Below are 12,019 nucleotides of genomic sequence, written 5' to 3' on the forward strand. Positions count from 1 at the left end.
GACATTTTTCTAATTTTGGCATATAAAGTGACACTTTTCAAAACTGATTAGAGTGACAAAACGTTTTACTTTATGTAACTAGTTACATAACTAATAATGTAAAGTATCACTTTATGTAACTAGTTATGAAAAGTTCATTTCATCACTCCCTGTTTTTATGCATTTCCGTAGAAACATATGGACGACATCCATCATAACATGTCGTTGTCACTGTTTATACAAGGTGTTATGAAAGTGAATATTTGTGTTAAATCACTTTAAAAGATGGTTTTTACCGCTTTTTGGTCAAAATTAGAAAAAATTATGTATGACAGAACAAACAGAACATCTTCTCAGAAGACAAACGACAAACAATTCTGGAAAAAATCCCTATAAAACTACTAACCTTCCTTTATATTGTCTCTCTCTAATTTTAAGGTGAAAAGTTGAGAAATAGATTTTTGAGAAGTGTTTGAAAATATTTTTACGTTCACATAACTCTGAAAAAAGGAAATTGAAAATGTCTACTTTTACAGTCCTTCAAAAATTTGTGAGAAAATCGTCAACTCAAAAAACTGAAATTTTGAGAAAATTCGTCTCAACAAACATATAGAACGTATCTGGTATTTCTAACAATATAGGTACTTGTATGGTCATTTTGCTAGAGAACTATTAACCCTTTACATTGTCTGAAAATATTAAGGTAACAAATTGAGAAATAGATTTTTGAGAAGTGTTATTACATAGTTACGACAGGATAAAAGGGCGTTTCCTCTGGAACTAAAGGACGCAAAATGCTGAGAGTACTTTTGCAGCCTTTCAAAAATTTCTGAGAAAATCAAGCTTCAACCTTAAAAACCGCTCTTTTGAAAAATTTTTGAATTTTCTTGGATACATTACATAATTCACACAAAAAAAGACATTTTCTTCGCAATTATTATCATGAAAATTATTATAGATATTAATTATTTTAAGGCTCTCGTGGTATTACCCCGGAAAGTAGGTGTGTAATGTCAAAAATACCAAAATGCAGTAAACGTAAGTAATTCTGAAGTTAAAACTCTAAAAATAATTTATCACTGTTTTTAGTAAAGTTAAATTTCTGAAAAATACCAGTTCTGAAGTAAACCAAACAAATGTTATTGTTCTGTAGGGAAGCTTAGTTAAAGCTGTCCCAATACCGACAAGCAAAATTACTTAAGCCCGTCGACTATTTCCTGAAGCCTAAGAGCCATTTAGCAAATGTCTGGCTCTCCAAGAAGGATTTGAATTCGATGCTTTTGCAAGTCCCTCGCTAATGTAATTTCGCTGTATTGGACCCCAGACAATGTTTCAAACCGAGTAAACAGTCTTGCAAGATAAATTTGCATTTTGGTTACGATGAGATAACAAAAAATATGATTTTGATTCATTTTTGCTTTATAGGGAGTAGAATCATTGAATATCACAAATCAATCACCAAAATTATGACAAAACCTGCACAAGAATGTGCTTGTAGAACTACTCTGCTCAAGTTTCAGTCTTGTTATTAGTAATCTGAGCAAATATCTGCAAAAAATAATGTTAAGCTACTTAAAAGAAGGAAGAATACCACTTCCGATCGAAATATTGCTTTTGTAATAATCGCATTATCAACTTATAGCATGAAAAAACGACATTTTTCCGACCCAATCGCAAATGGTATAAAATTTTTATTCGAGCCTGGTTTTTTCCTGCAAAAGGGACTTAAGAAGTTTTAATGAAAAATTTTATATACTCTTTAGTGAAGCGGGGGCGCGCGTCCGGAATAAAACGACTTTGATAAACTGCCGCGCCGAGTCCAAAATGCTATTCTGGAAGGTTATTTTTCTGAAGAAGAGGATATTGCATGCCTTTGCCAAATCAATTAGCGATAATGGGAAAAAGTTATTTCGCTCGATCCGACGACGGCACCGAATTAAACGTCAACAAAACCCGCCTCGATGGGGACACATTTTCTTCTTGATACCCGGTGACGCCTCGTTTTGTAAATAAAATAATCGAATTTCGTGCCAGAGAAAGCCGAAATGCTAGTAAACACCAACCACCTTCTTGTATTTACTTACAACAATTTTCCAAGTGAATTCTTTAGTATTGCAACATCAGCAATATTCTATAAAGGCGCACAAAAGAAATAGAAAGTATCTAAGAATTCTTCCCTTTCGGACTTCAAAACAAACTGTTAATGAAAATTTGCACTTTACCGATTTCAAAAAGCATCAAAAGGAAACTTTAATTGAATTTAAAAGCCCTATTGATTGACTAAACCATATTATTAAATCCACAGCATTTGATATTATTTGCCAAACGAATTTCCATTTAGAGCATCAACTCGTCGGCCCGTAAATTCTATTTTCATTTTCAATTTCAGCTGCAATTTTTCATCATTACGCAATATACCTTGTATAAAATCATATTTCACGTTTACTAAAATTCTCCCTTTAATAATTATAATTTTTAACCGTAAAAAAAGAACATCTCCACGGGCTGGCAATCATTATATGGAGCTATTATTAAAATCATTAGAGTCGGCTCTTCGATATCTCGGGAACTTCACAGCCAGCAGTTTTGTGGCATTAGAGCAATTTTGCGGATCGAAATCAATTATGTAACAGTGTAGTCTTTACTCAAGAAGGTCATCAATTGTTTTACTTTGGCGACGGAGCCTTAAGCGGAAACAGTGGACCCGTGAAAGTTTATGGTCCAGAGCGGAGTAAAACTCGTTTTGGATGGCGAAAGTTTCGAGCGAAACATTAACAGGTCCCGCACGGAAACTTGCACCTTTTTCTTCGCCCAGGACTCGAAATTTTATGTTCTTTTCAACTTTATACGTCCGTCCCCGTTCGGAACAACTGTTCGGGAATCGGGAACACGAGATGAAATATTCCATCAAGCGTAAGGGTTCGAGTTTATGGTTGATATGGATTTTGGGCAACAACGGCGACCGGCTCCTTTAACCGATTTGATTTTCTGCTACATTAAAATGAACATGGATAATGACGTTGATACATTAAATATAGATTTGTAATTTCTAAGTCTCAAAAAGGTAGCAACTGCTCATGCTTTGGTTTAAAGCAGAAAAAGTCAATTTATTTTTGTCAAGTCTTTCTGCTATAATAAAAACTTTTTTAGATATGTTGGTGGTGGTCTTCTCAAAGTAGAAAATTCTCTAGAAGAAAGCGCTTGTATTAATTATAATTTAGCTTAAATAAGATTATACAATAATCACATGGCTTGCTAATGTTGAAGCAATTATTATTGGAATGATATAATTGGAAAGTAAAAAAAAAAAAATATCAATTTTGTACTATTTCTGGGGTATTGTACTATCTGTTACAAAATCTCGAAGAGTTTGAAATACTTTAGCCATCTAAGTTAATAAAACCAAAAATATTTTGTTATGCTTACAAGTCAAGAATAACAGCTTTAGTTTAGATTAGTTTCCTTTTTTATTCATTAAATCCCCCTATAATTTGCAAAAGGAACTAATGCGAAATGGGTATAAAAAACCAGCACATAAATCATAAGTTCTAGTTTTGAAAAGTGTCACTTTGCATCATCCAAATCCAAATCCAATTGAGAAATACGAGGAGAAATAGGTATTTACAACGTTTTTTGACATTTTTGTAATAAAAATGTAGTTCTTTATTTTTAACGTCTTTTTTGTAGTAGTTTCTGAAGTCCAGTGATAAAATAGGTTCATGTTGAGGTTATTTAAAAACATTCAGTGTGATATTTCGTGCTTTCTCCCTGTACTATTACAATATTTGATGGGCATTATTAAAAAACCATATTTGCAATTCTGGGTAATAAAAATTGCTTAACCATGTTAGTTATCGTGTGAACTCGTCATTTACTCCAAGAACGTTAGAAAGAATGCCATTAATACTGTGGCAATTTACACGAGCCTTAATGTCCGTTTTTGTAAGTGGACGTCGGCATGAAAACTGTATATTAGCAGGTTCTTTTCAGTTTTAAATAAAAACACTAGTATGTGTGGTGGCGGTAATAATGGTGGACTCAATTTATCGTCCCCGAAACGGTTCGAACAACAAAGGTATAATGATCCGGACAGTTAAGTCGCCCCCACGATAAATTACCAAAAAGTACCAAAATAATGAAGCTAATTTCCATTGTTGGAGAAAGCATAATGAAGCATTCACACGGGCAAAGCGTTTCCCGGTAATTTTTATTCTTTTCGCCGAACCCGGTGGATTCTCCCCATTAAATCAGTTCTGAAGGGGACGGCGCTGTTTTAAGGGCGGCGTATATTCAGCCGGCACATTTGCGTGCAGTTTATGTAACTCTCCCGAGTTATGTTTATTGGGTTTTATTAAAGCCGCTGCATTTGCATGGAACCGGGGGATAAAGTTGCTTGATTTGTGCTGCGAAATTGTTCCAAGGCCAAAGTTTCGCGTATTAGTTTTGCGAGTTAATGAAGTGAAATGGATATGCATTTTCGTTTCGAACGTGGAAAGTTCGGAACGAAGAAAACTTATTACAGATTTCACTCTGAAGTGAAAAGTACTATATGGAAAACTTTTTGAGAGAATGTAAAATAAACTGCTCGTCAACTCAATCACACCCTGTATACTCGGATCCGTGCCAATTTTAATAAAAATTATTTAGGTCAACAGAAAGAGGAAGAAAATTAATTCTCAAAAAAATTATTAAAATCGAATGAATCAATTTGAAGAAACAGCAGCTCAAAAATTACCAAAAATTTTGCTGTCCTATAACTTTTGACGAGCAGTTTATATTAGTGTTGCAGACAAATCAACAACAAGAAAAACTGCCAAAAGTAGGTTTCAAGCAAAATAGTCACTTCTAGGTAAAACTTACATTTTGACATACTTTCTTTTTAAATCCGCTTAAAGGAGATTTTACATATGCAATGATTTACTTGCGTTTAAGTAACAGATTATGTATGATAAACATTTTTTCATGCGCAATTTTAATATTCGAACTATTTCAAAAATATCCAATGCTTCGATATTATGGATAAGCAATAACCGTCAGTTTCTCAAAGGCACTGAACGTACAGACAATTTTTAATTTTAAAAACTGGCATCTTAGTTATTTTGATAATAGGAGTTTGCTGCCACAACAACAAAAAAAAAAACCCTCCAATACATAAAATATGCTGTCGACAATAGAAAAATGAAAAATTGCAACGGAAACTTTGGCTCTATTTTGAAGTACACAAACTCGTGGCCCCGAAAATATACCTAACAAGTCGTCCCCCCGGACACGCCAAGAATTAGAGAACAATGCTATCTTTAAGGAAACTTTAATTTACTAATTGAGTTCATTACTCAACTGCAAAGTTTCCTAACTTTTACTGCTCGGAACGACTTCTCTCGACAATTATTATTAAAAGTTTTTCAACCGAAGCTGAAAGCTCCTATCCACGATTTGATAAACGATCGAGAAAGTCACAAAGATCTTTTGTCTTTATAACTATTAAGCGATTACAATGATAATTTTTTCTATATGTACCGTCTTTTTCTCTCCTACTAGTCGAAAAGACACAGAGTCCAGTAAGTTGGGTTTGATCGTTATTTAAAAGCCTTTAGAAAATATACTAAGTAAAGACCACAGAATTTTGTTAACAAAAGGTGAATTTACCTTTACTGGCTCCTGTAGCCTTATCCCTCAATACATTGATTGAATGTACCCGACCGTACTTCTCGAACATCCTCCTCAAATCGTTCTCGTCCATGGATCTTGGAACTTGACCCACAAACATTTTGATGGTGTCTGGATCGGGTTGTTCTTGGTCCTCGATCTTCCTTGACGTTTCGAGGATGTTGTTGTTCGTACTGGTGTTATTGTTATTGTTGTTGTTGTTCGTTTGCGTGGTGTTGTTGTTATTCATCGCTATCGAACTGAAACAAACAGAAAAAAAGACCGTTTTGTAAATACGGGTTAACAAAGTTTCAGAAAAAAAAGAGCATTGTCGAGCTCGGTAAAGTAATGACCCGTATGAAAAGAAGTAACTGGGAGAAGGACAATAGCGTTAGACAATAAAAGTCTTTGTCCAAACAGTGTTCATGAAAAGCTCTTTATGACTGGCGAGGGCGCACTTTTCATAAAAGTTTCTCGACGGTCGCTGAAAAAATGAATGACAAACTTTAATTAGTGTCGCTGATATAGGTACCTAGCCACTTTTTTTAATTCTTGTCCGCTTTATCCACCGTTTTTGTTGCAATAGTGACAGTCCTTAAACTAAAATGCAAATATTTGTCATGTGGGAGCTTTTAAACGGCAAATTACATGATTTAAATGTAATCAACCGATGTTCGATCAATTAAATGAGTAATGGGCCATAATGATTATAATCTTTTCAAATCTGCATTAACAAACAATTATTATTTAACCAATGAAACGTATGGATTTTGCTAACAGATTTAGGTACGCAAACAGCGCCGAATTATATGTAGAAGTGGCATTAAAATTGCAAAATTTAACGCAACAAAGCTGCAGGTAAAATTTACATTTTCATTTCTATCGAGTTAATGCCACGGTTTTATTATTAAATTCTATTTGGACGTTTTTTAAATTGTTATTTACATACCTATCAAGTGTGCCGTCACTGGTTATTTTCAGATAACATGAAATTAATATTTGTTTATTAAACATGTTTACAATATCTGATTTAAACATATCCTGAACAAATTTTTGGAGCAAAATTGTTCAATAAAAAATCGCAGAACCAGTTTTTGTGAAGTCTACAAAAGTCAGTTACAAATGTTTATCAATTAAGTTAGTACATGTAATAATAGTTAGTTTAAGTTTAGTTTAAATAATAATAAACGAATAAATATTTAAGAGTAATATTTGACACCAACTAGACATTTTGCAAACATTCTGGCCTGGAGAGAAATTCTCAAGAAAAGTGTTGATAGAATGTGACACAAGAGTTGACAATACTAGCCTCCTGACATATTCTGCATATCTTTCTTTTGGTCCCTTTGCTCGTGTCAAGAATAAGCACCCTGTAGTATTTTTTTTACAATTTCCATACATTTTATATGACTTACAGACTCCTTAACGTCAGACCTGACAAATTTGGCTCCATGGAGCTGTAAACACAACTTACAGTGCAGTTCCTCAAAGAAACACATCTATTTGGCATTTTATACTTTTAAGTCACTGGTGAGTGAGTTTTGACAGTTATGACAGCTGTCACAAAAAACTAAAACGATTTTGCTTTAACTAATAAATGTAATACGAAAATATTAGCCATTTATCCAGAAAACTGTGATGAATTTAAGTTTAAGTTTAAAATTGCCTAATTGTACACGTTAAAATGCGAGAAAAAGTAAACATGTATTGATGAAATATTAACAATAACATATTATTTTTAGTTTGAAAAACTAGTTGATGTATTTGTTGTGGAGAACTGTTTTTGTTGTTTTTGGTTTACAGGGTGATTTATTGTGGAACCGTTTATAGGACATTCCATGTAAATTTTTATAACTTTTAATATCATCTCTCCAGTATTAACTGCAGAATTGTATAATATTTTTAGGAAAGGTCGTATAAAATGGACTAGTTTGCAAAATTTGAAAACATTTCCATGTTATAATGCCTTGCTATGTAATGTGTTCTACCAAAACACACAATTAAAAATTCAGAATTGAAAAATTTTAATACCTTATTAAGGTTATGTTTTCATAATGTGTAAGCAAGCCCATTTTATTGTGGTATGATAATACAACAAATTTGCAGGTCAAACCTCTTAGGGCCTTAAATAACGGAATTGACCGAGGGAAATTACTGGTTCCTAGGCAGACCTATAGAATATTAAAAATTTACATAAAATTTCCTATGGACGGTCCTGCGATGCAACACCCGGTATAGCTTGAGCAGCTTATGTATTTATTTATTTACTATTAGGATTTATGTAGTGTGCTTCTTTGATAATAACATGGCTATCTAATAAAGGTGACAATTTAAATAACTTTATACCCTACTGAACCATTACTTTTATAGAAATAGCTTTAAACTAGTCATAAAACATTTTTTGATTATTTTACCAAAATCGAATTCTGCTAATTGCTTTTCCTCTCTTCCTAAGTGAAGTATCAAGATCTTTAATGTTTGTTTCAGAACGATTCAAGTCTTCTGATTTTGTAAATGAACTATTCTCGTTTTGTTCGCTTACAAAATTAGCGCATTTGTTATTCTATTTGAAAAAAAAAATATAACTTTGACATGAAAAACCCCCGTGTATCGCGTACTTTTTACTAAAACAAACTGACAAATCCCGACAGAAAACCGAATTGAATGAATTCAATTTGGAGAGCGTATTTTAACATGATCCACTTTGGCTGAAAAAAAACTAGCCGTAATACCTGTTACTCGTTTCAGTCGTTTCGGGATAGTCGCTTTTGCACTCAAACATAAACTCTGTATAAAGCGTTATGTTTATCTAACAAATTGTGTTTGTGAACGAGATTGCCAGCATTAGAGATTAAATTCGACATCGACGGTTAAAATTCTCTCTCCCCCAGTTAAAAGCGGCGACAGAGAAGTATAAACAGAGAAGTAAACGCTCCAGGAGTGCTTACTTTCCCCCCTATGAGTAATTAAGTGACAATTATGATTGACAGAGATCGAATCGGAACCCGAGAGGTAAATTTGCGAATAGTTTTATCTCGAAAATCTGGATTTTATCGGTCAGTATTGGATCGATAGATCGTTGAACTTTTAACGTTAAATCTCCAAAGAAATTATTGACTTTTCGTAGCAGAAAGGCTTCCTCAAATCCGCTAACGTGGTCAGGATTTATTCCAGGCGGGATTAAAAACGGAAATTCCTTTTAAATAGTCTGGCAATGGATATTTTGTAAATCGAGTACGTTAAAGCCATTCGTACTGTTATAAATCCAGAAATGGGCCTATTATTGTAATTTATGGCACATTTTTGTCAAAGCGAATCGGTGTAACGGCTCTTAGTTGCGCCCACCGGAATTTACGTCAAGTTTTATAGCGGTTTTTTAACCATCACGTATCGCCTTATTAGGCACGGTTACGTAATCCTGAGGCACTAAAAAGACAACGCAATTTATTTGCAATTTTGAAGCGCTTTGTCGCTCCCGCTTGCCGGATAAAAGCAAACCTAGTAAACTAATTTTAACGGTCCCTTAACGCACAATCCAAATTACTGGAGCCGAAAACAAGCTAAGTCCTTCCATTATTTGGCAACGTCCCCGCAGACCAGACCCTTGGGCCCCGAAAAAATAAACCGACCCTACAGTGAAGTTGGCCAAAGTTCAAGTTAGATTTAACTCCGAATAACAGTTCGATATTTGACCGAACAAATTGCCACTCTTTTGTACTAAAAAAATTCCTGAATGCCGGTCCTGCACAAAGTATCACGGCCCTTAATGCTTCACCTGAAATGGAATTTTATATTTCCAGCGCTCTTAACGAGCAAAAAGAATATAATAAAGCCCGTCATTATGAGGCTTTTGTTGCTGACGTTGCAATAGCTGAAACCCTATATAAAAAGCGGCCATAAGGTAAGGGCAATTGTAGCTATGAAACTGCAACAATGAGAGTTATTCTCTCTATGTAATAGCTTTATTTTACTAGAGGACACTGTTGCACAACTTTGTTGGTTGCCCTTGTCAGAACAAATAGTATTTTTATTAGTGAATAGTACACGTTTTTTTTCTGACTTTATAAAAAATAAATTAAAACTGATGGAATTATGATTGAATTTGCAAACATAATTTGTCTAGCTATTTCTCAGTATCTTCGTTACATTAGCATGTAGGATGTAGATCTCAAACCGTTCCGAATGTTATGCTTTACGACCAAACTCTGAAACTTAATTTGTGTTCCATTAACCAGATTAGAGTATACCAGTCATGGTGTTTGAATTGGACCGGCTTTTATTTATTTACCTGTTTTCATCGAAGTTTCCGAAACTTCTAAAGCACCGCAGGCACGTTTGTGTTGGTTTTGGCTTAAGTCCTTATGTAAGCCCCACAACGGTGCATGCACTTAAAGAGACAAAGCCCCAGACGGTTTGGAAAGTTAAAAAATTGCAGTGGACTACTTACCCAAAGTTTCCGTGTCTTTTCAAGTTCGCGAGAAGTGTTTAATCGAAATCCGCAAACTTTTCAGCTGAACGCAGCTAACGAGCGTCCTCTAAAGCCGGGGCAATAATAAAATCGCTTCTAAATATGTTTCACGCCCCGGGGGCGAGTTGTAAATCCGAAACAATTTATGGTAATGCTCGAAGCCCGCCCCGAAAGCAAAAAACTTGTAAGACATAAATCCTCAAATTGATATTTAAATCGGATTCACCCTTGCGGCAATATTTTCCCGCTGACTTGGCTCTGTGTAGAGCGACGCAGAGCTCAGCGCAGCGAAAAGCGTGGATTAATTAGGCTTCAATGAAATGCAAATTTCGGAGCCGGAATGCACCAGGTAAAACTTTCGGGGATGGAAAGCGCAGCCCGTTTGCGATAACGTTAAATTTGTGTGTAGGAAGACGTTACAAGTAAAATCGACGACCTGTTACTTGTTTGAGAATCGGCGCCGTTGCATTAGAGAGAGCGCTTTAGAGCAAACTAAGTGTGAAGTCGACTATCGTTCGTTAGTTTTGATTTGGTTTGGTGCTCGTTAATGATCTTTACCTGCATGTGATCCTCCTAGAAAAGTAACGGCAAAGGAGCGAACCGTAAAATTTTGGGACACTTGGATCTTTTTGTCTTATTGCATTCATATAGTTCAAATTCTAAATTTTATAACTGAAAGTATGAAATTAGTTAGGAATAACCCTATTAAATAGTAAAACAACTAACACAGTTTGAGTTACTTTATGAGCGAAAAAAATGTCCATTAAGAACATAACAATACAATCGACAAAATAACGTAATTATTATTAGTAATATTAACAAATGTAAAAATCTAAAAGTATGTTTTAGAATCATAAATGAATTCTAAAAACAGAAGAATGACACATGAACATTAGAATAACTCCATCAAATAGACTGATAAGGGACAGGAGTTTTAAAAAACTCGTTTGAATTTTTAAATTGTAACATTGTGTTAACAAATTTTTATATTAAGATCTATCATAATAAAAATTTATACCATAAAACATAGTAGAATTTAGACAACTAGCAGGTCCCTTACGTGGTTACTTTAGGTTTACATTGGAAGTAGTTGCTACTCACAAGTCTTTATTACAGTGATAAATTACGTTACATGATAAAGTGTGTTGCTAATAATTGTAATTTTTTATGTATACAGGAAACCCAATGATAAGAACTATTGCAAATCAATGCTCTGGATAAAGATGGAGAAAAACTTGTAACGTCACTTGATAGTCCCAAGATTTCATTCAAATTTTCCAACAAAGTGGTCACGTGACTACTACTATTAAACGACATGATTCCATACCTGTATATTATTCAAATTTCTTAAGTCTCGAAAGTTCTAAAAGAGTGTCGATAGCTGATACGAGTTTAAACTTAAAGTCGGACAGTAAGTTGGCAAACTGGAAGTGAAGAAAACAATGAAGCTAAACATCATCCTCCTTACTTATCTAAGAAACAAAAAAACTTAAGCGATCGAGAAATTTTATCCACTCGGTCGCACTCTAAGTAGAAAAGTTGCAGGCAACTACTTGAACAACTCCCAGCCAAACTAGTTTGATTAAACAATCTTTTCACGACTTGAAAAAGACAATACGCCCAAAATTGGGGAGGAATAAAGTGGGGCCCAAAATTGCGTTGCCATTTGCATGGAACGGGCCGAGGCCTTATATAGGAAGTGTTTGTGTGTCCTCGGGAGAACAGTTAGAGAAACTCTGCCGCCATTGTCAGGACGGGATCTTTGTGGGAATCAATAGCGCTGTTGCCACCTTTTGGATTATTAACGGCTCGTAAAAGGGTGCGGATAGATGCCCTTTACCCTCCTCAACCAATCGTGAACGTTATCCGGTAAATTGCTCTGACTCTCAAGATTGCCCGACGTTAATATTCTATTTCAGGATCTTT

General features: G+C 34.6%; 1 protein-coding gene across 7 annotated transcripts in view; it reads right to left on the reverse strand.

Annotated features, from left to right (window-relative positions):
• The window catches only part of LOC145728506 (CUGBP Elav-like family member 1), a 117,676-nt gene that overhangs the window by 45,640 nt on the left and 60,017 nt on the right, over positions 1-12,019 (reverse strand). For all 7 annotated transcript variants that reach the window (XR_014178098.1, XM_081978791.1, XM_081978794.1 and 4 more), the window contains one exon: positions 5,626-5,885. Coding sequence is in view for 6 of the 7 variants with exons in the window: in XM_081978791.1 (XP_081834917.1) it covers positions 5,626-5,885 (260 nt within the window). In the remaining variant the exon portion in view is untranslated. The remainder of the gene's footprint in view (positions 1-5,625; positions 5,886-12,019) is intronic.

This window comes from Ips typographus, linkage group LG4, assembly GCF_016097725.1.
Source record: "Ips typographus isolate SLU linkage group LG4, UJ_Ityp_2.0, whole genome shotgun sequence".
In the NCBI taxonomy this organism is placed as follows: domain Eukaryota; kingdom Metazoa; phylum Arthropoda; class Insecta; order Coleoptera; family Curculionidae; genus Ips; species Ips typographus.